We start from the raw sequence: 26,145 nt of genomic DNA, 5'->3' as shown, positions 1-26,145 counted from the left end.
CATAAGGACGCCTTTCTCCCGATTCCTTGCAAGGGGGTGGACTAGGTGGGGCTCCGAATCCACTCCAACATGACAATTCTATTATCCTGCAATTCCCTACCACTGCCATGGCAAAATAAAGCCCTGCAGATCCTTTTCCAGACGCACTCTTCCCTTTCAGTAAGGCACCTCTTCAACGATAAGGGAATAGAACTTGCACCTCAGTTTCGTGCAAGGGAAAAGCAGGATTCTGATGGGAGCCCGCTCTCGGTTTCTGCATGCCTGTCCCACATTCCTGGGACGTCACAAGATTCTCCCAGGGAAGTGCTGTGCTGATGCCAAGGATTTCCTCTTCCTGTCATGTGCCTGGTCTGCAGTACATAAAGGTGTGATAAGATGGCAATTCGCAGCCCTCCTTCGAGACATAGAATTGAAAAGCTTTGCGTGGGTGGCAAGATAGAAGAGTCCCTCTACCCTTCCCTCCCGACTTTCTTAACGTTCAAGGCCTCTGCGCCAGATATTTTTTTATATATATAAACTTTTATTAGTTTTTTAACATATCATTTTCAACAGAAATTAAGCATACTTTTACATCTTATTCAATTTTTTTTGACGTGCATCAGTCCTGTCTGAAAATTTTCCAATCTAATCTCTTAGTATGCATTTCTTATTTTCCCTATTACAGTGGTACCTCGGGTTACACACGCTTCGGGTTACACACACTTCAGGTTACAGACTTTGCTAACTCAGAAATATTACCTTGGGTTAAGAACTTTGCTTCGGGATGAGAACAGAAATCATGCTGCGAGGGCGCAGCAGCAGCAGGAGGCCCCATTAGCTAAAGTGGTGCTTCAGGTTAAGAACAGTTTCAGGTTAAGAACTGACCTCCGGAACGAATTAAGTACTTAACCTGAGGTACCACTGTACATTTCAAACTCATAACCAATATCTCTATCTTTTTCTACTTTGTAACACTTCGTATATTTCTCCTTACAAACTTCTTGTAGTCCTACTAGTATAATTTGTTGATTACAGTTGCTCTTCAAATAATTCATATACTTCTTCCAATCTTCTGTGAATCTCTGGTCCCGCAGCTTTCGAATCCTTCCTGTCATTTTGTCCAATTCTGCATAGTCTATTAATTTCATCTGCCATTCTTTTGTCGGAATTTCTTCTTGCTTCCATTTCTGGGCTAACAATACTCTTGCTGCTGTTGTTGCATATAAGAACAATTTGACATCTTGTCTGTTAATGTCTTGGCCTCTGCGCCAGATATTAGCTGCCCCCGCCTTGCCCCAAATGACAAGGTTTTAGTTCGCTACCCAAAATTCTAGACGAACCGCGTGGAGGTTTCGATTCATTTTCGATTCGTTGGTTGCGTTTCTGTGCCTCTTCTCGCTCACACATCCCAAAGTGGCTTACAAACAATCAGGACAACGTAATCGAACATCACAATCGCATCATAGATCGTAGGGTAAAGGTAAAGGTACCCCTGCCTGTACGGGTCAGTCGTGTCCGACTCTAGGGTTGTGCGCCCATCTCACTTAAGAGGCCGGGGGCCAGCGCTGTCCGGAGACAGTTCTGGGTCACGTGGCCAGCATGACGAAGCTGCTCTGGCGAGCCAGCACCAGCGCAGCACACGGAAACGCCATTACCTTCCCGCTATAAAGCGGTACCTATTTATCTACTTGCACTTAGGGGTGCTTTCGAACTGCTAGGTGGGCAGGAGCTGGGACCGAACGATGGGAGCTCACCCCGCCGCGGGGATTCGAACCGCCGACCATGCGATTGGCAAGTCCTAGGCGCTGAGGTTTTACCCACAGCGCCACCCACGTCCCTAGATCATAGGGAATCATCTCCAAATCATCAGCGAAACAACTGCCTTCTATAAAACGCTATTAACGAAACAACTAAAAATAATAATAAGCTAAGCGGCAGACCCACAACAAAAGGCATATTGTAAGAGTCCCAATGCACTACAACCCTCATAATCCGCAAGAGAATATTAATGACAGCACCAGTCTGGCAACCCAGAACAAACTAAGTGCTACGTCATGTGAATTTTAAAATAAATAAATAAATTCCAGAGGTGGTGCCCTGATTGCAGCGGGATTAAATCTCTTTGGTGCGGCCCTCCAGCTCCCAGGTGGTTTGTGTGGCTTCCTCAGAATATTTTGAAATCGGGAATTTGCCTCGATGTCGCAGATCAATTCCAATCTAGCAGATTTGACCGAAATTTAGTTAACAGGGTTAAAAGGAAGGTGCCAAGATTAGTTTGCAAGTTGCATGAATATCACAAAAGTCCGCTCCACCCCCCAATAGCTAAAAAGTGGTTGGGCTGAAATATTTGACGGTTGGGGGAATCAATGAAGTAAGCTTAATGTAGTTCAAATGTTATATGCAAGCAAATGCTAATTTTAGCCTGTCCAAAGATCTGTGCATAAGAGAAATGCATGCTTCATAAACGGCAGTTGGTTTGCAGAAGGTAATCACAGCCTTGGGATGGCTCAGTTCAATCTATAGCATTTACTCCTGTGTTTATTTTTTTAAAATACAGTAGTTTTCATTTGATTTTTCAAATATAGATTCATAACAAAACCAAATACATCTCCCTATACAGAGATTTCTCTGAATCTCGAGACCTCCCCCTCATGTCAGCGTTTTCAACCGCATATAATGTCAAATCTATATTTTATATCTATCCATATTATCCATAGAGTTTGTTACATTATAAGTGAGATTAAAATCCTGCTCATGTTTTCATCTGCTTACAGTGGTCTCTTAAATAATAATTGTTTCCCATTCTTTCTTGAAGTTTTTCTCTTCTTGGTTCCTGAAGTTTCCGGTCAGTTCTTGCCATTTCGGCGTAATCCAGCAGTTTACTTTGCCGTTCCTCTTTACTTCTTTCCATCTCTAACTTTCGTGTTTTAACTCTGTGGTCCCTCTGCCATTCTGCTAAGGTACCGTATTTTTCGCTCTATAAGACGCACCAGACCATAAGACGCACCTAGTTTTTGGAGGAGGAAAACAAGAAAAAAAATTATTCTGAATCTCAGAAGCCAGAACAGCAAGAGGGATCGCTGCGCAGTGAAAGCAGCAATCCCTCTTGCTGTTCTGGCTTCTGGGATAGCAGCGCAGCCTGCATTCGCTCCATAAGACGCACACACATTTCCCCTTACTTTTTAGGAGGGAAAAAGTGAGTCTTATAGAGCAAAAAATACAGTAGCCTTGCAGCCTGTGGAACCTAAGCTGTTTGAAGGCCCTATAGGTGGAAAAGCAGGAATATATATTAAGGTTACCAGATTTTTTTCAAAGAATCTGGGGACACTTTAAAAAAAAAAAGAAGAGAAAAAAAGTTATTTAAAAATAATAATTAAGAAGTCATATCTTCTCTGCTGTGGTCTCCTCTGTCGCGCGGCCCTCCTCTGGGCCCTGGCCTGCTCTCTTGGCGCGCTAGCTGCCATGGAGTAGGCTTGGGTCGGGCCTGGACTCGGCCAAGTGTCCTTGCCCTCCTGGTGCTCTTCAACCTCTCCTCCTCAGTGGCGGTGGTGGCTCGGCAAGGTTAGGGCTCCGCTCTTTTTTCTCCTTCCTCTTTCTCTCTCTTCCTTCTCCTTCTCCTCTCCTCCTTCTCCCTGCATCGGCTCCAGGGTTTTCCTGGCCCCGGAGCACCGCTGGGCAGTCAGCCGGGTGGCCGGTGCTCTCACTCCCAGCTCAATTTGGATTGGGGTGTGTGTGTGCCACCAGTTCCCCCAGTTGATGCACCGGGCGTCCCCGGTTCCCCCTTGGCAGTGGCGGCGGCAGCGGCAGTCTCAGCAGCCCAGAGCCAGCCTGGTAGCACAGTTGGCTCTGGCTGGTTTCAGGAGCTTCGTCAACAATGTTTAGGCAACACGATGACCATATACATATATAATAGACAATCTATAGAATTCCTTCAAACAATAACAAGTTCAAAATGAAATCTTAGACTCAAAGTCTCTGAAAGTCTTTAAATGAAGCGAGGTACCAAACTTTGTACGAGGAAAGATAAGCTGTGGAGCTTTGTGTATTCAGCAAATATAATGTCCAACACTGAACAGAGATTCCGGATATTGACTAGTGTTTCGTAGATCTTTGCTAGTGTGGTGGGAGAATATAGAATTGTTTCATAAACTGAAAATAAAATTTTATAGACGATGACCTGCATGACATATCACTTTACAAAAATTATAAACTGTGATACAAACAGTAATGAAAAAGAGTACATACCTCATTTTACTTCGTGAATGAAAATATCAAATGCTGTGGAACAGTACTCATGTAATAATGTAGTCACTGCTACTAACAATATTTTTTGAGAAACATATAAAGCCGACTCCAGGTGATGCTAATAACAATGAGGTTGAGTTTAAAGGTACAGTGCTTCAGGAGCTGCCCACTGCCATGGCGCCTGCCATGTTGCCTCGCCGGAAGTCCCCATATGATGTGTCTTGTGCCGTTGAACCCATCACACAACATTCATTCCCTACTAATAAATCTGCAACACTTAAAATATAAATCCGGGGACATTCCAGGGACGGATGATAGATTTGTAAATCCGGGGACTGTCCCCGGGAAACGGGGACATCTGGTAACCATAATATATATAGGTAAAGGTAAAGGGACCCCTGACCATTAGGTCCAGTCGTGACCAACTCTGGGGTTGCGGCACTCATCTCGCTTTATTGGCCGAGGGAGCCGACGTACAGCTTCCGGGTCATGTGGCCAGCATGACTAAGCCACTTCTGGAGAACCACAGCAGCACACGGAAACACTGTTTACCTTCCCACCAGAGCGGTACCTATGTATCTACTTGCACTGGTGTGCTTTCGAACTGCTAGGTGGGCAGGAGCAGGGACCGAGCAAAGGGAGATCACCCCGTCGCGGGGATTTGAACCGCCGAACTTCTGATCACAAGCCCTAGGCTCTGTGGTTTAACCCACAGCGCCACCCATATATACCTGTACGTATAAATGAAACCTCAAACTCCTCCTCTTCTTCTCTCGTTTCTCCCCAACACAGGCCAAGGTGATTGTTCCCAACAGCACAGCCGGGCTGATCATTGGCAAAGGCGGGGCCACGGTCAAGGCCATCATGGAGCAGTCTGGAGCCTGGGTGCAGCTGAGCCAGAAGCCTGAGGGCATCAACCTCCAGGAACGCGTGGTGACCATCAGCGGCGAGCCCGAGCAGATCCACAAGGCAGTGGACATCATCGTGCAGAAGATCCAGGAGGACCCGCAGAGCAGCAGCTGCCTCAACATCAGCTACGCCAACATCGCTGGCCCCGTGGCCAACTCCAACCCCACCGGATCCCCTTACGCCAACTCCACGGACGTGCTGCCCGCCGCCGCGGCCGCAGCCACCGCTTCGGGCCTGCTGGGCCACACCAGCCTCGCCGGGGTGGGAGCATTCCCGGCCGCTCTGCCGGGCTTCTCTGGCAGTGACCTTTTGGCCATCAGCACGGCTCTCAACACCTTGGCGAGCTATGGATACAACACCAGCTCTCTGGGGCTCGGCCTCAACTCAGCCGCCGCTTCCGGAGTGCTGGCTGCCGTGGCCGCCGGCGCGAATCCAGCCGCCGCCGCCGCCGCCAACCTCTTGGCTTCCTACGCTAACGAAGCCTCCACCAGTACCACCACCCCAGCCGGCGCCGTGGGGGCCTTCACGTTGGGTTCCCTAGCCGCTGCCACCGGGGCAGCCAATGGCTACTTGGGGACAGCCTCTCCACTGGTGGCCAGCTCCTTCTTGGCCACGGAGAAGCTGGTGGAAAGCGCCAAAGATATGGTGGAGATTGCCGTTCCGGAGAACCTAGTGGGCGCCATTTTGGGGAAAGGCGGCAAGACGTTGGTGGAGTATCAGGAGCTGACGGGCGCCCGCATCCAGATTTCCAAAAAGGGGGAGTTTATCCCGGGTACTAGGAACCGTAAAGTCACCATCACAGGCACTCCGGCCGCTACGCAAGCGGCGCAGTATCTTATCAGCCAGCGAGTAACGTATGAGCAAGGAGTCCGAGCCACCAACCCGCAGAAAGTGGGATAAGAGAAGGCCAGAGGGAAGTCTGGGGGAAGGAGTAGAATTCAAGTCAATTCTTTAATCATTAAAATTGTAACCTACCCAACACCAGCCCCAGTCCAGTGTCCATCTCTCTCTCTTACACACACACACACACACACACACACACACACACACCCCTCTGGTTGGGAAGCAACCCAACATTCGTTTTCCTGGACCTTTATTTCGCCAATGGTGCAACCTGTTTGTGTGTGTGTGTATATATACAGATATATATACATATATACACACATATATATGTATATATATATGGCGACATTTTCTTTTCTTTTTGAGTTGATATGGATTTTAATAGAAAAAAAAACATTTTTTAAGAAAACAAGAAATTCCTCTTTCTTTCCCTCTTTATTTCTGAGTTTCTTAACCAAGAATCACGATTGTGGGGAGGGGAGATCTGTCTCGTAATGTTTCTTGCCCCCCAACTACCCAGAGTGTAGATCAACTTCCGAATTCCTTGATGGGGAGCGGGCACCTTGTATCCCTCTTCCGGGCCCACGCAGAGCATCAACCTCTGTGGATGCTCCGTAGGCGGGGTTTTCAGAATATATAGCTCTAAATCGAGGGAAGCAGAGATGGGGTTCATATCATGGCACAACGGTTCACAAAGTGACATCTGCCCCATGACCTTGAACTCTGAAATTGATGCAGCTCTTTATCTAATACGCCTGCATTTCGTAGTGAAGCTAAACGTGGGTTTTTCCTACCTGTAGGTAGCGTGGCTCATTCTAAGGTGAGGTTGAGGTGTTGGGCTCTGCGTTGGGCAAACGGCTTGGTTGAGTTGATAGGCTTTTCCCCCTTTGATTTTCGCTTTCTTGTTTTTGTCCCTTTCTTTGTTTTACAATTCTTCTATGCATAGTTTCATTTCAGAGGGGAGGGGAAGCGTGTACGTCCTCCCCCCCCCCATTTCTCAGCCCTACTAATCAGAAGAAACAAAACAAAAAGGCAAGGTAAATTTGTTCAGAAAGTTGTAGGTGATGGTGTCTTTATCCCTGTTTATACTGAGGATAATTTTTGGTGAGCCGCGAGTCTTGACGGAGCTCTGAGCTTGTGAGCTTGCTCCTCCTGCGAATGGATGAGCGCCAGCATTGTAAGAGGGGCGGCACGAATGTAGAACGGGGTCAAAGTAGCAGGGCCTCGTTTCTGCGGATGCGGAAGTCGCACTCCCATCCCCCTGACAGGTGATTCTAGCTACTTTCTCCCTGGGTGTCGCGAGACGGAGGCCTCCTTTGATGTGCTTGGCTACTTCTTGTTGTGGCGCCTCTCAGGAATCTCGATTTTTCAGCATCGGGGAGTGGCACTTCCTGCGAGGCTACAATACCCCACATAGGCAAGGCCTCTGTTTTCTTGCGTTCGGAGAGCAAGGAGAAAGGAGCTTCCCTCGGTTTCTCAGAGCTTCCCTCGGTTTTTGGGAGCCAAAGTCTCGTTTTCTTTCCGAACGGCCAGAAAAAAACACACCCCATCTTTCTCAAAAAGTTCACCGCCCTGTTTGATAAAAACCCAGGGGCCGGAACTAGGAAGAGAAGGGCCATTTTGACTCAGCCCTGGGTGCGACTGTCCAGCCAGGTGTGATTGGTCCATTCTTCAAAGGTAGCACAATTCCTCTTTCCCCTTTGCCTACGCAGTGGAAGCCCAAGGGCCTCCTGAGATGCATGGAGACAGCTGCCATTGTCAGTATTAGCTTTCTTGAGCAGCACCTGAAGGAGTAGAACTGGAGGAGAGCCAGTGTAGTGTAGTGGTTAAGAGCGATAGACTTGTAATCTGGTGAACCAGGTTCGATTCCCCGCTCCTCCACATTCAGCTGCTGGGTGACCTTGGGCCAGTCACACTTCTCTGAAGTCTCTCAGCCCCACTCACCTCACAGAGTGTTTGTTGTGGGGGAGGAAGGGAAAGGAGAATGTTAGCCGCTTTGAGACTCCTTCGGGTAGTGATAAAGCGGGATATCAAGTCCAAACTCTTCTTCTTCTTCCGAAATAAACTATATGTCGACAAGGGGGCTGCTGCAGGCCTCTCTGGACCCCCTGCCCAATTGCGGCTTCCCTTCGACCCACTGCCCCTCCCGCTGGCCTTTCTATAACCAGTATTCCCAGCGGTGAGAAGGGCCTTTATTCCCAGTGACTGGGCCCGGTAGGGAACCCAGTTCCCTGCCACTTCCTGTTTCCGGCGCCCTTGGGACGGTGACAGATGCCGGGTTTGAAACCCGAGAAATGTTGGGGTACAGTTGGCTGTAGCGGCAGCGCAACTCCCCCTTTCTTGGCCCTCATCCCCCCCACAACGCGAGTGGCGGCTTTCAGTTTGGTAGCCCAATCTCAGGGCTTTCTGTGTGTTGCTCTGGCCTCTTATCCCTCCATATTTGCCGGCCACTGAAGGTTCAACACTGTCCCACCCATTCACCCGCCCTCAGAAGGGCAATAAATAAATCAGGGTTATCTCCCTGCTATGTTTACATATAGGGCTCGCATCAACCTCTTTAACTCCCTGAGAGGATGTGACCCTATCTGCTTTTTGAAGGTGCCAGCATTTTAAATAGGAACATCCCTCACCCCCAGCTTTGGTGTCATGTGTGTGTCTGTGTCATACTCCCTTGTGGGAACCTTAGGAAGAGCCCAGGGTTTGCCAGAAGGCTGAACGAAACCTGAAGCATATGCGGTGCAATGTCAAACACTGGGTTGCATCAGTCTTTTTCTTTCTTTCTTTCTTTCTTTCTTTCTTTCTTTCTTTCTTTCTCTTTTCGATTAAAAGGTTGCTTGGAAGTTATGTTTGACGGGGGTAGGGTCCCTGCTGCCAGTTGCTCTAGCAGCGTGGCTGTTTCCCTGTCCCAGAACAGGACGACTTCCCGCGTCCAGTTCTCAAAATGTGAAGTGGATGTCTACCTCGTCACCCGGACCTCACCGTGATGCGGCGTACCTGTGGCACGGCGCACGACTTCCTTTCCGAGCCGCGCAAGGCGCGAGCGATCTTGCAGCCGTCGTGGCTGAGGCTAGCCTGTGGCGCGGTACTATCTGAGGGTGACCTAACTTGAGCATCTCTGCAAACGTTGGCTTGTTTGTCGTAAGGTTGGCGGCAGGAGAGTTCCGTGCAGCTGAATTTGAGGGGAAGAATCCCGTTTGGAACGGCTGAGACACGTTTCGAATTGGGTCAGGAGCCAACTGGGGCATATTTGTGAAGAATCGGGGTGGGAGTGGGGACGAGCGAGAGCAATGATGGTGCCGTCTAACCTTCTGGCGGCTTCTCAATGCGCTCATAGCTTTTGTTAGCACAAATATTATCTCTTGCAGCCTAGACGTGCAACTCTCCTCCTGACCGCAGCTTTGAGGTGTGGACTTGTGCAATATTTCGCCCCCTGCTAGAAGGGAAACACTTCCTCCCTGGTTCTTTCTGAAGCACGGGGTAAAGTTGGGAGTCGGAGCGGTTGGGAGACTTCTGCACTCCCCCCCCCCTTTCTCTAGGCACCTAGGTGATTTTGCGCAAGGGTCAGGCGAGGCCGGCGCTGGGGCCAACTCTGGCCGAGAGATGGGCCCTGATCTGGGGAGGCAGGGGACTCGTTGCTTATTAAGTCTCAGTTCTGTTTTCTTTCTTAGATTGAAAGGAGGGTCTTCAGGCTCTAAAACCACTAGGGAGCAAAAAAAACACACAAAAAAACTCAAAATGTGAAACTTAAATACTAAAAAAAAATAAAAAAATAAGGAAGCAATATCTATATAGCATCTTGCACTGATTTTATGGAGCGAGGGAGAGCTGCCACAGCCAGCGTATTATCCGAGAAAGATTTTGCCGGTCAGTGAAAGACATGGCCAGTGACCTAATGCTTCTATTGACACTGGCTGAGATTCCGGGCCGCCCGGGTGGTTATTTTTCTTCTTAAACGATGAACAAAATATTGCTGCTGTTTTGCAAGTGTGTTGCATATCAAGACTTTTTGTCGGGTGGGGGCGGGGGCGGGGAGGAAGACGAGGAAATGTTTTTGTGCCAAACTCTTAGTCTGCGTCTTTTTTAATACTATGGATGTGTAAGACAAAAAGGGAACCCCCTGCCCCAGCACCCCTATCGTCCCAATGCTGCAGATATTTTGACAGTGTATTCCGAGGCTGTGATTTCTACTCCTTCCTGCTGTTTCTCCCCCTCCCCTCCCGCCCCTCCCTTCTACTATGGGATCTCATGAGCACTTTCACTATCCAAATTCCGTGCCAAGGAAACCCCAATTCCGCGACAGAGAAAATGTGGATTCTGCAACCTGGGTGAATTATGCTCATGCATAATGCCAGTTTGCATATTTTCTCTTATGCTTCCCCATTTTTTGCAGAATGCCTCTGACTTCTGCTAGCGATGGTGAGGGGCAAGACGTTTTGCACTAAAGCACCCCACCCTCAGCCTGGGAAGCTTCCTCAAACTTCTCCGCTGCTCAGAAGCTTTCAATTGTATTTTTGAAGCCATGTGGATCAAAAAGTCCCTCCCCCGTTTTTCTTTCCTTTTCCTAAACGGAAACTGAGATTAAGGAGCTGTGGCCAGCATTTTATTCCCATCCAGGAGTGCCAGTATGGCCCCACGATCGTGGCTGCCCGGGGCCACGGGTGCCACGCAGTGTGCATGGCCCTGGCACTGAAATTTGTGGGTGCCCAGGAATTCTGTGGGTGCTTGGGCACCTAGGGCCCTAGGGAATTGTTCCCATCTTTCTACAGAATTAAAATAACTTGAGAATCTCCCAGCAAGGACAGCAAACGCCCATCTTGGCTTGTGACTGAGTTGCCCACACCGCCAAGCGTGTTGCAGAATTTTTGTTGCACCTCGGGAGACGCAGAATACAGTCCCGTCTCTGCTCTCTGAAATTGTGGAATGCAGTCCGGTCTACGGTAATCTGGATTGCAGAATTACCTGCTGCAGATTATGATGATTCTCACTGACATTTTGACTGGAATGAATGCCCTTTCTGTTGGCCCCTCGGGCCTCTGTCTGAGGAATCAAGGCCTGCACTTTGCTAGGAGATCCATTGAGCCGAACCGTTTGGATTCCAGCACGGAGAACTCCTAGCACCAGATAAGGATGGCCTGGAGGTTTCTATATGCACCAGGCAAAAAAGGCTGGCGAACAAATCTGGCTGTCGGCTCACAATTCTCTTTCCTGCTTCCACCTAAACACCACCCTTGTGCATGAGAGAGAGCATGTATCTCCTGGCAACTGGCTCACATGCCCAAAAGTCCGTGAAGCCCTTTCCGTTTTATTTTTGAGGGTCTTCTCTGCAAAGGTCAGCTTCTCCATGGGCTCACGGTGTCCTTAACTTGGGGACTCACTTTGGCCAACAGAACTTGCACACAGAGCTCCATGCTGAGAATGCCCAAATCCTTTTGGTGCTGAGACCTTTCCTTCAGCCAAGTAGCTCTTTCTGCAAAGGTTTCCTGGACCTGATTCTCTTCTGCGTCCCCTCCTGCAGGAAGCACCCACAGCGCAGGTTCCCCTGAACCGAACAGGAGCTGAGCTGTGCAAGGGCCACTGTGAACATCTCCTGTCCATACCACAAGAGCTAGTGCAGGAGAACTTACCCAGTAAATTCTTGGCTCCTCCCCACCCCCTTCACTCTTCCCTTTCAAATCTACAAAATTAGTTTTTGTCATCTTTTATTTGAGACTCTGTAAGGGGTGGGTGGGGGAGCAACAGGGAACCATTTCTGGCCCCTGCAGCTGCAGCCGCCCTCAACCTGGTGCCCCCCAGATGTTTTAGTTGTGGTTGAAAACATCTGGAGGGTACCAGTCTGGGGGATGGATGGATTACTGTATCATACCAGAATGTCTTTTTGGTGGAACAATTAACCATCAAGAATAATACTGACATATCCTGTTTTAAAAAGATGCACTTTCCCTCACATTTTCGAAGTGCCAAACTTTTATTTATACAGAACATGCAGCTATTTAATTTTTAATTTTTTTTAAAAGGGAGAATTGTTGGGAGGGGTGGGGGGTGCGTTTTGATATTTTAAAACTTTTTTTTCTTAAGCAAAGTGTAGAACTTGTCGATGGATCTGAAATCGGGATCCATAGTGGCTTTAAAAACAGAACAACAAACAAACAAATAAATAAATGTTTCTTATAAAGAGAGACCTTTGAGGTCTTTTCTGCATCTGTTGGGAACCTCTATAGTTCTTCTGATGCTAATCTCTAGTAGGTGGGATTCCTAAATACTTTGCAACTTCATTTGAGGGGAGTCCAGTTTGTCTTCTGGCTCCTTATTTGGGGGGGGGGTCTGCTCAGTGAAACAGTGTTTGGTTTGGTTTGATTTGGTGAAATCTGGTGAAACACCTTACTGATTTAAGAGCAGGGAAGGGTTCCTTAACTCTGCTTTAGCCGAAATCCCTACCACCTTGTAGATATTGTGGTTTTGCAGTAAGGGTGTAAAAAAAATGAGAGGGGGCAGGGTGTTGGGGGGGGAGAGACCTTTAAAAACCCATCTTATACTGTAGATTCACACCCAGCATTTTCTGAACTCTAGTGAATGGTTGAGATCCTTCCTCCAGCAAACCGGGTCATTGTTTCAGGTTGGAAAACATTTCTCTCTCTCTCTCTCTCTTTGGATACCCAGTGGGAACAATCTATTAGTTGAAACTTGTGGGGTTCTAGCTTTGTCCTGCCAAAGTCCCTTCCATTGTTTCCCAGTGGAATTACTTGCTACTCAACCTATTTCTCCAGAATTAGGTCTTGTGGATTTTGGTGGGACGAACTTGCAGAGTGAATTAGACGTCCCTGTTGTGGCTGGATGTTCATCTTGGCTGTAGCCGGTGTCTCTCTTGCTGTTTTCCGTGCTGGGGTGTGATTCTGTTCCCCCTCCCGTCCCAAATCCCCTTAAGTCTGACCTGCTTGAGATACTGTTCTCCTGGTGTACCTATTTTGGCCATAGCCATGACTTTGATGGCCAGGAAAGAGGTGGAGGGATCAATGTCAACGATCAAAATGCGTATCTCTGAATGGTTGGGTTTTCTGCCTCCTCTCTCTCCACCAGATTCCACTACCAGGATTTACCAGTACTTCCTGATTCCCCTTCTTCCCTCCTAATTTTATTAAGTTTCGAAAGCACTGATTCCTGGGTGTTTCGGTCCCTCGACTCCTAATCCTCTCCACACACCCACACTGGTGCTTGTGGGAAGGCCTGCCGTGTTGGCAGCTGAGGTTTGCAAGCTTTCTATGTGCCAAATATGAACCAGACTTTTATGGATTCAGTAATGGAAGCGTTCCTGAAAAGGTCAACCATGTGTGTGGGGGGGAGGCGTGGCATGGCTGGACTTTACGGCTGCCCTCCCACCCCAGTCTAAAGAAAAACTCCGCTGTCCCTGCTGCCCCGTTCTGGGATTGCCCTGTGAACCACTCGCAGCAGCTGTCTCAAGCCAAACAGGTTCAGGCAGGGCTCCACGCTTCCGAATTAAAGGAGCAAGAGGCAGCTTTGGAAGTTGGGGCAGAAATAATAATAAAAAAGAAGGGAGAGTTTTCTCTCTTACGAAAAATACTCAGTCTCGAAGGGCCAACATTCATGTGCATATTTCAGCATTAACATATGCACACACCCTATGCTGGAAACCCAGGAGCAGTGGAGGGGGGGAGCAAGAACCGTCTGTTATCATCTGCTCTCCACTTAACTGTTCCCCTTGCATTTACCATATCACTGTTGCTGTTTTCTTTTCTTCAGTTTCCAGGCAATTGCGTTCCATGAAGGGGGTTTGGTGACGGGATGAGAAGGGGGCAAAGAAAGGGGGGGGGAGGAAAGGAACGTGAGGGAAAAGGCTTTCGATAAGGTCGAATGGGAACTTTTTCCAGGCGAAACTCCTCTCCTCTGCTTGTCTGTACATCCCAGTTTTGAGTGTCAAGCCTTCATTCCCCCCCCCCTTACGCTCCCCCAGCCTTTTTTACGTTGTGTCAAGACACACCCATTATCCGGAGCATACTTTTCATCCAGCATTTTGACGAGTTCGCACACCACAAAGTTCTATATATAAATATATATATAAGTATATATATATATTATTATTAAAAAAAAAAACTTATCTAAAGCAGCGTGGGACTATTTATACATTGGTTGGCTACCTCCGGACTGCTTTTTTTTCAAATCCACCTTCATCCTTCTCAGCATCAAGAACATTTCTAGCGTGTTGTTTTTTCGGGGGACACAGCCTCTCACCTTTCAAAAGTTTGTTTCTTTTTTTCTTTAAAAAAAAAAAAGGTCAACTTTTGCTTCATCCGAATTTGGGGATATTCCATCTCGAATTCTCTCGCTGCCGGGGACAGTCACCTTGTTTCAACCCGTCTTCTGAACTTCTGAGCTTCACCCTTCCATCATTTTGAACTTTTTAACCTCCCTCCTTCTGTGTTCATCAAACCTGTGTTTTTTGGATTTTTTCCTCATCTTCCATGTTACAGGAAAAAAAATAAAAAAATAAAAATAAAATAAATTTTTTTTAAAAAGTATATAATATAAATATATAAATATTAGGAAAGAAAGGAAAAGTGCAAGAGACTGTCAAATTCTTACGATTTAAACTATTGAATGGGATGATTTGATGTCACTTTTTCCCTTTTAACTGTGAACAAAAACGTTTCCTCACCATCGCTTCATTGTAAATACTCTTGTTTCTGTTTAAACATGTTGGCGGTGGGGCGGGGGGTGGGGAGGGAAGGGAAGGGGGGGGGGGAAAGGGAGACCATTAATTTTGTGTTTTCAAACATTCAGAGACATGTTTATGCATAAAAGTGACAAGAGGATTGAAAAGGAAAAGGGAGCCACAAATTGGGGAGCAGATATTCTTTTACTGGGGTTAGGTGTTACAGCCAGGACGGATATTGCTACAGGGGTGCTGCACTTGGAAATCCTTCTCAGAGTAAACACCGAAAAACGGCCGTAGCTCAACCTTTCCCGGTATCTCTGGGTAGGCTGTCCAAAACCCTTCAGAGATGCTGCCAGTCAGTTTAGACCAGGAGTCAGCAAACTTTTTCAGCAGAGGACCAGTCCACTGTCCCTCAGACCTTGTGGGGAGGCCGGACTATATTTTGGAAAAAATAATGAACGAATTCCTATGCCCCACAAATAACCCAGAGGTGCATTTTAAATAAAAGGACACATTCTACTCATGTAAAAAAACACTGATTCCCGGACCGTCCGTGGGCCGGATTGAGAAGGCGATTGGGCCGGATCTGGCCCCCGGGCCTTAGTTTGCCTACCCATGGTGTAAACCAGCCTTTCTCCAACTTGGGTTCCCAGATGTTTTTGGCCTGCAAATAATAATAATAATAATAATAATAATAATAATAATAATAATAATTTATTATTTATACCCTGCCCATCTGGCTGGGTTTCCCCAGCCACTCTGGGCGGCTCCCAACAAAACACTAAAATACAATAGTCTATTAAACATTAAAAGCTTCCCTAAACTGGGCTGCCTTCAGATGTCTTCTAAAAGTTTGGTAGTTATTTTTCTCTTTGACATCTGGTGGGAGGGCGTTCCACAGGGAGGGTGCCACTACCGAGAAGGCCCTCTGCCTGGTTGCCTGTAACCTCGCAGTGAGGGAACTGCCAGAAGGCCCTCAGCGCTGGACCTCAGTGTCAGGGCTGGACGATGGGGGTGGAGACGCTCCTTCAGGTATACTGGATCAAGGCCGTTTAGGGCTTTAAAGGTCAACACCAACACTTTGAATTGTGCTTGGAAACATACTGGGAGCCAGTGTAGGTCTTTCAAGACCGGTGTTATGTGGTCTCGGTGGCCACTCCCAGTCACCAGTCTAGCTGCCGCATTCTGGACCACTGGTCCTGTGAGCTAGGGATCATGGGAGTTGTGGGTCAAAAACATCTGGGGACCCAAGGTTGAGAACCACTGGTGTAGACAATACTGCGCTGGATGGACCAATAAGGCAATTTCCTATTTTCTGGGCGGCCCTTGCTGTACATAATAAATCAGAACTCTTTCCCCTGGCCAGCAGGCCTAGGGTGCCTCAAGTTTTGGGTCTACAATTCCCATGCCGTTCGGACAGAAGGGTCTCAGCATCCCTTGTTAATGGCCGTGGTCTTTCTCGCATGCAGATAGCATCTTGCCTGTAACCCTGCCTATACCCCCAACAGCCATTCAGGCAATGCTGAGCATATTGTGGCCCTCAACAGTCTGGGTTGCAATAAGGCTATGTCCAGACCTTCCCTAGAAATCTAGACCTGTCCTTTGGGACTCGGGAAGGGCGGTGGAACAGCTGCTTTGTGCAAAGAGGTTCCCCGGTTTGATCCTGGCAACACTGGCAGGTAGAACTGGGGGAGACACCACCCTGAAAGTGGGCCGAGTCAATTGACCGATGGTCTGATTTTCAGGCCGCTTCCTCTGTTGTTGGTCTGGGAGAGAGTCAGAGCATTGCAGGACTAGATGGGTCAATCTCCGGACAGCCGTGGGGCAGGTTGGGGGGGCAGGGTGATGGTGTTCCTGCCCCCTCCATTCGCTTGACATCTTCACCAACCTCAGCTACCTTTTATGCAACTTGTCTCCAGCCATTCTGGATTTTTTTAATTTTGTTTTTTCGTTCTCCATCCAACCTCTCCTTTTAGAGAGCGATCTTATTTATTTGCGTGGGGTGGTGCCAAAGGGGGAGGAGAAACCGAGAAGGGCGGGGATACGGCTGGAAAAAAAATTAAAATGTTTTTATTGTTAAAAAAAAAAAAAGGAATTAAAAAGAGAGAGAGAGAGAGAGCGCAACCGAGTCAGCAGCTCCATTGCCATGGCTACGTAGCAAAAAAAAAAAAAAAAAAAAGAAAGAAAGAAAGGAGAAAAAATCAAAAACAATTCTTGAATGTCTTGGTAGGTTTGTGTGTTTAGTGTAAAGTTGTGTATTGATTTTGTGCTCAGTGGAGTCAGCATTTTTTTTAGTGCTAATACTATTAACTCATTTCTGTCATGATAAATGTCCATTCATGAGATCACTTCCGTCTTGCGTTGTCGTTTTTTCTTTACATTTCACAACAATCTCTTAACCCATTTTTACTAATGGAGTTGGGGCATGTGTCACAGCAATGAAGCCACATCGATTAAGCCTCATCATCCCCCCTCCACACCCTTTCCTTGTCCCATTAATCGGGCACAGGGTGGCTTTTGGAGCGGCCTTTCCTAACCTGGTGCCCTACGGAAGTTGTTTGGACCACGGCTCTGCCCGACGGGAGGCGATGGCGGAGGGCACCGGGTTGGGGAACCCTGCTTTAGAGACTAGGCTACAGGTACTTCCTGCCTACTTTGACTGAGGGCAGGTCAGCCGTTCCCAAACTGCGTGGCTGCAAGAGAACGGCTTGCGTGGCGTGAGAATGTGAGGTCAAAGGTGGAGCCTGCGAGCCAAAAGCGCTCTCCCACAAAGGAGGCTGCCCCCACTGTCTCTCTGTATGAGTCTCCGTTCTGTGGTCTTGCCTCCCTCCCACAGCCTCTGCTTGAAGCGAGTGGTGCGACTGCATCTCAGCATGTGACTGAATGAGCAAATTGCTCTCGGTGGGAGATGCACGCAGGACGACTCCTATCCTTCAAGGAGGTGGTCCGCTGCATCTCAGTGCGAGGTGCTGATCTGGGGGACACATCTATTGGGCTGCAGGTCATTTTGCTGCGTCTCTGGTTTGCATCATTCAGTAACCCCCTAATGCACTGATGCAAGCAGATATACCAGAGGACTCTGTGTGAGCGACTGCTCTGGAATTCTCCTCCTAATCTGGAAGCACGCTTATATCAGGGACTCGTGCAGAGATGCAGTGGGCCGCCTCCTTCGAGGTTATGGGGCCATTCCTATCTACACACTAAAAGTAAACCCTTTAGTGTGCCTCCAATTTTAATTCGGGTGGGGGAAAGTTTGGCAAAAGCTGGCTTAAGACGTTTTGATCTGGAGGAAGAGGGCAAGGTTGAGGAAGGGCACCCCTTTGTGTGTAGTGAGCTTTTCCGCTTCATCCTGTATGTTCCCTCTGGCATGGATTTCAAAGAGAAGGGAGTGACACAGCATCCTGAATCCAGCTAAGCAAGTCCAAATTTCTGAGGTTTTATTATCAGTCTACGAATTTGCTTATCTGCATTCAAGACCAGATTTCTAAACTTAAATCCTGGCTGGATTTTAGAGTGGAAGTGCTTCCCTTATATTTTTTGGGGTGTTGTAATGCCTGTATTATGTCACTAGGGGTCAGTATTGTGTCCTGTGCGCTAGCATCTAGCTTCCACCAGCACTATCACAGCCCCTTGTAACTGAGGGGGGGGGGGCACAAACCAGGGCAAATAGGTGAACAGAGCAACAGCCACTGCTGTGTGTTAGAGCAGGAAACCCCTTTCCAGCCACCTGGGAGCAGACCGGATATTTTTTTTGAGCCATTAAGCAGCCATAGCTATTCAAAATTATGCTGCAAGACATTCTCTTTTTTAAAATGCAATTGCTGACTCACACAGAGTACACTTAAGAGAAGCAAATGTATGTGGGCCTGTCGGCGCGTAAATTCGGCTCCCGGCATCTTCTCGCAAAAGACGAAACTAGAACAAGACACAAACTTTTTATCTGAAACGCCCCTGTCTCAGGCACACAGCCCCACTTGGAGGCATGACCCTATGCTGTAGCCTTATTGGACTCTAACAATTGGTTGGGTGAGCGTTGCTCCCGGACAGGAGGAAGGAGGTCAAATGACACCGAGGTTGGTTCAAAGAAAGAGTTTATTCTGCTCTCCGGATAGCAGAAGGCACTTGCGTGGTCAGCTCACAGCAAGTCCAAAGAAATGAGAAATTTCATGCAGTATATATATCCTCCAGGCACCCTCTCCCTCCTTCCCCAGGAATCCAACCACGTCAGCTTATACACGCAGGTTGACATCACAGATGTTCCTGCTCCGGTACTCTTAACCATAAAGGGTGTTCCTCTTCCTGTACTCTTGACCATATAAGGGTATTCTTGTTCCGGCACTCTTATCTTGGGGCAAGAAGGTCACCAACTCTCCTGGCGCTGTTCCCGGACTAGGTCTGTGCGTCACGAGTGGTCAGAATGTAAGATAAGACCCAGACGTGCCATCCCTGCTCCGCTGGAACAGTCAAGGCCATACATTGCCGTCACGGACTGATAAAGGAGAGAGCTTTGAGCACTTTATACAGCTGGGTTTTGGCTCAAGAGCTCAAGTTAAAGCATTTTAGAAATGCTCCCTTGGAGAAGGAAAAATGAGGATTTGGGGGCCCGTTTCAGACTAACTGCCCAGTCAGGTTTTAGGTTTTGGAAACCCATTCCTTCAATGCTTCTTGGCACGGAACGATCCTAGAGGGAAATGGGAGGGTGGAAATGGAGAAGTAAACACTGTGTTGGAAAGTTATAGCCTCCGACCAATCCGGTTCCTGCATTGCTGGGGCTGGACTAGATGAGCGCTTCAAGTCCCTCCCGAGTACAATTCCATGGTGCTGTGGTTCTGTCTGCCGGTGTGTGTGTGTTCTCCCCCTCCCACAACCACAGGCAGTGTCAGGTGGGGTGCAGGAGAGCACGCACATCCACCCAAACAAGGGGCTCATCTCTCACTTGTCCCCCCAACTTCCACCCACCCACCCGCCATTGCTGGACTCCTGTCATTAACACATACTGTCATTTTTCGTTCCGAAATCTTAACACCAGAGGCACCGCTTGCCCACCTGGAAATATATGTAGCCCCTTTCCGGGCCAGTAGTCTAGGTGAACCACGTTTCATCAACTCAAGGAAGCGAATAGCAACAAGGTACATAGAGGAAACCTGTAAAAGCCACCTGTGTTGCAGTGGGTACACTGGTCCCCATATAAACCAGTTCCCAATGTTGCATCATTTACCAGACAGGGATGCATGGATAGCGGCTGATTCTCAATGGCTTCCATTCAGTTCTATGGCCAATAATAATAATAATAATAATAATAATAATAATAATAATTTTTTATTTATACCCCGCCCTCCCCAGCCAAGGCCGGGCTCAGAGCGGCTTACAAGCAATAATAAAAACAAGATGAATGATTACAACTTAAAAACAAAAATAAAATACAACATTAAAATAATGGAACATTAAAATATTAAAATGTAGCCTCATCGCAGGAGGAGAAGGAAAAGAAAAAAAAAAAGAGAGGGGGGGAGGGAATCAAATTGGCTCCAAGCCAAAGGCCAGGCGAAACAACTCTGTCTTACAGGCCCTGCGGAAAGAGATCAGATCCTGCAGGGCCCTGGTCTCATGAGGCAGAGCGTTCCACCAGGCCGGAGCCAGTGTTGAAAAGGCCCTGCCTCTGGTTGAAGCCAATCTAACTTCCTTAGGGCCAGAGACCAGTAGGGTGTTGCTATTTATGGACCTTGAGGCTCTCCGTGGGGCATACCAGGAATAATAATAATAATACACCGCCCATCTGGCTGGGTTTCCCCAGCCACTCTGGGCGGCTCCCAATAGAATATTAAAAGCACAATGAAATGTCAACCAACTTTCCTAAACAGGGCTGCCTTCAGATGTCTTCTAAAAGTCAGATAGTTGTTTATCTCCTTGACATCTGATGGGAGGGCGTTCCACAGGGCGGACGCCACCACCGAGAAGGCCCTCTGCCTGCTTCCCTGTAATTTGGCTTCTCACAGTGAGGGAACCGCCAGAAGGCCCTCAGAGCTGGACCTCAGTGTCCAGGCTGAACGATGGGGGTGGAGATGCTCCTTCAGGTATTCTGGGCCTTTGAGGCCGTTTAGGGCTTTCAAGGTCAGCACCAACACTTTGAATTGTGCTTGGAAACATACTGGGAGCTGATATAGGTCTTTCAGGACCGGTGTTATATGGTCTCGGCGGCTGCTCCCAGTCACCAGTCTAGCTGCCGCATTCTGGATTAGTTGTAGTTTCTGGGTCACCTTCAAAGGCAGCCCCAAGTAGAGCGCATTGCAGTAGACCAAAACCATGGATGAAGAGCAGGCAAGGAGATCAGAAGTGGCCTTCCTGGGGACTGGAGTAAATAACTTTTATTTTTAGCATTTGCATCTGGCTGTTTCTCCACGGAGCTCAGCACACCATCCTCCTCCCCCTGCTTCATTTTCCATCTCACAACAAAGCTGCGAGGTAGATCAGATGCTGTGACTGGCCCCAAGTCTCGCCCTGTGAGCTTCATGGCTTGGGTGGCATATTTGAACCACAGTTTCCAAGGTCATAGTTTGACACTTGGGCCACGAACACACATTCCTAGCACCGCCTTTCCCTCAAAGAATTCTGGGCACGATTGTTTAGTCTCAGCAACCCCAAACAAGCTACAATGCCCAGAATTCCTGTGATGTGTAGGGAGAGATGTACTTTAAATGTGCTTGAGAGCACTGCAGGGGATTGGAGGGTCCCTTACAACTCGACAATTCTATGCATTTGTGTGCAGCCTCTCACCGCTTGGGACAAGATTGACGCTCTCTCCCCATGCCCCTTCCCTGTTCACCAAACTCAACAGATATTTGTGGGATATTTATTATATTATTTGTTTGCGAACTGCCTTTCACGTAGCTTTCAAGGTGATTGCCAAACACACCATGGAAGCAACTAAAAATAGTTTTAAGAGCAGAGCAAAACAACAAGTAAACATAGGCCTTTAAAAAACAAAAAAAAAAACATAACAAAATAAACACCCAAAGGCAAAAGAGAAAAGCTTGTCGAAACGAAGACGGAAAAGGTTTTCGATTTCCCCGCAAAAAGGAGGTGGCTGCTGTTTGCCAACAGGGATGCTGTTTCGCAAAATCGGGGCCACTGCGCAGAAAGCCCCGCTCTGTGTTAGGGCTCATCCCAACTTCCACTTGTCCTGCTGGAAAACCGGATCTTTACGGCTGGATTGGAGCAAACGTCCGTTGGGTTTTCAACAGACTGACTTTTGCTCTGATTCGGCACTATAGAGTGGGTTTTTCCAGGCAAACTGCTCGGACCCATGCTTCATAGGCCCAGGAGCAGTGGAAGTGGGCATGAGCGGAGTGGTATTTTAGGGCCTTCTGGTATTTTGGGGACTTCAAAGTCTCCTATAGAACTCTGACCTACTGAGTATATAATGAATAAAGCAGTCTCTATCTAGCAGGGAGCTGGTGATATTTTTTAGGATTGCAATATTAACCAGTTAATCAATTTGTTTCAATGTGTGTGTGGGGGGGGAACACACATGCCCCTGATTTCCCCTATATACGTATTTTTAAAAGAAGGACTTGCTCATCTAAGTGCTCCTTCAAAACAAACAAAGGCAGACATTTCTACTCTCTCCCAAGACAGCACCTGCGGCAGTGCTTGGGTTCATCGGCTAAGGACACAGAAACGCCAATTTCTTTAGAACTGCTGCGGATCATAGTTATCGAAGAGATTTTGACCCTGCTTTTTCAGACCCAAACACTTGTCTGCAGAGTCTCCCGTAGAAACAGAAGGAGCATATCCTAAAAGAAAGCAAGAAATAGCTAATGGTTCTGTTGCGTATGCAAAATGTATTCTGATTTAACCACGTAACTTGATTCACACTCTAATCACCCAGGAGAGAGCTAGTCCCATCGAAGTCGCCTTAATTTAATTGATTTCCCCAAATCAGTATTCTACCTGGTAACCCGCATCACACACACCCAATTTCCCTCAAAGTCATTACCCACACAGAATCACCTGCGGGGCTTAAAGGTAAAGGTAAAGGGACCCCTGACCACTAGGTCCAGTCGTGGCCGACTCTGGGGTTGCGGTGCTCATCTCGCTTTATTGGCTGAGGGAGCCGGCGTACAGCTTCCGGGTCATGTGGCCAGCATGACTAAGCCGCTTCTGGCGAACCAGAGCAGCTCACAGAAACGCTGTTTACCTTCCTGCTGGAGCGGTACCTATTTATCTACTTGCACTTTGAGGTGCTTTCGAACTGCTAGGTTGGCAGGAGCAGGGACTGAGCAACGGGAGCTCACCCCGTCGCGGGGATTCGAACCGCTGACCTTCTGATCAGCAAGCCCTAGACTCTGTGGTTTAACCCACAGCGCCACCCGCGTCCTAGTATTACGTATACTAGGGCTTCGTATTACGTATTTCTTCACGGAAACCAGGACTAAGTTCTCAAACGGGAGCGGCGTTTCTCCTCTATGAGTCTTAACGGTGAATATTCTCTGAATGTTCTCTGGCTGTGCAATTCCTTGCTGGCTATTTTGCATTCAGCCTGGGTTCCTGATACCCAGAGCTTTCAACATTTAATGTTGCGGCAGTCCATGTTTGACAGCATCTGACAAGGAGCAGCCCAAACTGGACAGCTGAATTGCAATCGGACTGAATGGATGGTTAAGATTAAGTCCAAACATTGGCTGGAGTCTGATGTCAACCTTTTCATTCTCCCGTCCAATTGTCAAATGCTGACATCCACATCCGAATGGTGACATTGGGAAATTTGACGAGTGATCAAAACCTCGCAGAAATTAATTTCAGCCTTATCTCAGTCTGGACAAAGATTCCGGGGTTGCATCATATTCTATTTCGTTCCTAATTTGGACCCTGGTTAAATACCTCCACTTAGAACTTTTATTTTGCATTAATTCGCATTAGAAGTCCATTCTGCTAGGATTTGAGGGGTGTGTGCAATTGATTGGCCTGATAGAAATAAATGAGGGTTCAGCACCAGAGACTGGCAAATGATACAATAAACCACTGCTGGGTGTATAAGTTAAAAATAACCCAAATTTTAAATCTTAATAGTCATGCTTGAAAATCTCAAAACAGAATCAAAATCTCAAAAAATATTTTGGGGTGTCAATTTGAATGTCAAATCCAAATTAACAGATTTTTCCTTCAACCTTTAATGTGTGTCTGTTTCCCGGCTGGTAATATCCCAATTTAAATAACTTTTTTTAAAAATGCATGCCTATCAAAATGATGGTTTTTCATGAAATTGGCTGTAGATGGATATATAGTACAGGATATATTGTGTCGCCACTGTTCCTGCTACCTCTGTTTCCCCCTGCTGGCAGAAGGAATCTTTCTACAAGCAAACTCCCCATTATTGAATGCTGACGGTTTTAATTCTAGCTTAAAAGGTACTGGATCGGGAGGAAAAAATATAATATGGTTGCATATATGTAGGCAGGGGGAATTTGCAAACTCAGAATCAAAACCTGCAGAGTGTTCATCCCCTCTCATGCTTACATTCACCTACCTGTACAGGTGTATTTGCAAAGTGTGGGTTGAGTGCCCGGTATCCTCTGCATACACACATCAGGAAGAACTTTCTGATGGTAAGAGCTGCATGGCAGAGCCATCTGTCAGGGATGCTTTAGCTGAAATTCCTGCATTGTAGGGGGTTGGACTAGATGACCTGGGGGGGTCCCTTCCAGCTCTACCACTCTGTTTTTATGACTTAAGGCCAGGCTTGGACACCAGCTCTACCTGTTAGGGCAGGCATAGGCAAACTCTGGCCCTCCAGATGTTTCGGAACTACAATCCCATCATTTAATTTCACTGCACACAGGTGGCGTAGTCACAATAAAGGTTTATTATTACAGTGGTACCTTGGTTAAGTACTAACTGTATTTTTCGCTCTATAAGACGCACCAGACCACAAGACGCACCTAGTTTTTGGAGGAGGAAAACAAGAAAAAAAATATTCTGAATCTCAGAAGCCAGAACAGCAAGAGGGATCGCTGCGCAGTGAAAGCGTCCAGACCTGAAGCGTCTGTAACCTGAAGCGTCTGTAACCTGAGGTACCACTGTATTATTATCCCTGACCACTGGTCCTGTTAGCCAGGGATGATGAGAATTGTAGTCCCAAACATCTGGAGGGCCGGAGTTTGCCTATGCCTGTGTTAGGGTGCCTGTCAGCTGTGCTACCCATCACCCCCCAGCCCGCACCCCACCATCACACCCCCATTCGTTGCATCCCACTTGTCTCACCTGAAGCCACAACATGTGACTGGCAAGAGTGCATCCTCCAGCTGTGTTCTTGTGACAACTTGTGTTAGTTGACAACACCTACAGGATTTGTAATGTTGCACACAGACAGAAGACCATAAACGTCCTCCTTGTATGGACCTCGCTGGTTTTGCTTGCCCAGGCTTCACAACCTTGTTGCCTACCGCCAGAAATCAGAGGTACACAGCCTCTAGAAATCGAGGTTCCATTGGCCTTAATATTTTATCTTTTGTATCAATTGCATTTACAATATTATAATAATATTTTTTATTTATATCCCAGCCTCCCCAGCCAAGGCGGGGCTCAGGGCGGCTAACAAGCAATAATAAAAACAAGTTGAATGAATACAACTTAAAAACAAAAATACAACATTAAAATATTGAAACATTAAAATATTAAAATGCAGCCTCATCACAGGAGGGGAAAGGAAAAAGAAAAAAAGAAAGAGGGGGAGGGAATCAAATTGGCTCCAAGCCAAAGGCCAGGCAGAACAACTCTGTCTTACAGGCCCTGCGGAAAGAAATCAGATCCTGCAGGGCCCTGGTCTCATGAGGCAGAGCGTTCCACCAGGCGGGAGCCAGTGTTGAAAAGGCCCTGCCTCTGGTTGAGGCTAATCTGACTTCCTTAGGGCCCGGGACCACTAGGGTGTTGCTATTTATGGACCTTGAGGCTCTCTGTGGGGCATACCGGGAGAGGCGGTCCCGTAGGTACGAGGGTCCTAGGCCATGAAGGGCTTTAACCAGCACCTTAAATCTGACCTTGTACTCCATCGGGAGCCAGTGCAACTGGAAAAGAACTGGGTGAATATGCTCCCATAGCGGAGACCCTGTGAGGAGCCTCGCTGCAGCATTCTGCACCCGCTGGAGTTTCTGGGACAGCTTCAAGGGCAGCCCCGCGTAGAGCATATTACAGTGGTCAAGCCTGGAGGTGACCGTTGAATGGATGACCGTGGCCAGGATGGGCGGGCAAGGTCAGGGACCAACTGCTTGATGTGGCGAAGGTGGGATATATTATATGGAATATAAGCAAAAAAGATCGTAATCTCAATGGGAGAAAAACCAAGGAGCTCAGGGTGATGTTATTTTCCTCCCCTTGAATCTCCAGCTTTATCCACACAACAGCCCTGTGGAGAAGGTTATTCTGAGAGACACAGACCCGCTGTCACCCACAGAGCTGGTGGATTTCAGAGCCGGCCCTTGTCCGAACCACCACGTCACACTGGT

The 26,145-nt window shown here is 47.7% G+C and overlaps 1 protein-coding gene and 1 long non-coding RNA gene across 3 annotated transcripts in view; one reads left to right on the top strand and one right to left on the bottom strand.

Annotated features, from left to right (window-relative positions):
* NOVA2 (NOVA alternative splicing regulator 2) overlaps nt 1-7,007 on the top strand; it is a gene marked incomplete at its 5' end in the record, with an annotated part of 61,973 nt that extends 54,966 nt beyond the window's left edge. For both annotated transcript variants that reach the window (XM_079985571.1, XM_079985572.1), the window contains one exon: nt 5,017-7,007. In XM_079985571.1, the coding sequence (XP_079841697.1) occupies nt 5,017-6,033 (1,017 nt within the window). In that variant the 3' untranslated portion in view covers nt 6,034-7,007. The remainder of the gene's footprint in view (nt 1-5,016) is intronic.
* A 2,492-nt stretch (nt 7,008-9,499) lies between these two features.
* Nucleotides 9,500-24,644, bottom strand: LOC307221420. Its single transcript, XR_013841392.1, has 2 exons — nt 24,540-24,644; nt 9,500-11,228 (listed from the first exon to the last, which is right to left on the bottom strand). It is a non-coding gene; the product is annotated as an uncharacterized lncRNA (long non-coding RNA).
* Between the last annotated feature and the right edge of the window lie 1,501 nt (nt 24,645-26,145).

This window comes from Podarcis cretensis, assembly GCF_951804945.1.
Source record: "Podarcis cretensis genome assembly, chromosome: 8".
NCBI classification, from domain to species: Eukaryota; Metazoa; Chordata; class Lepidosauria; order Squamata; family Lacertidae; genus Podarcis; species Podarcis cretensis.
This window is presented reverse-complemented; position numbering and strand designations above follow the sequence as displayed.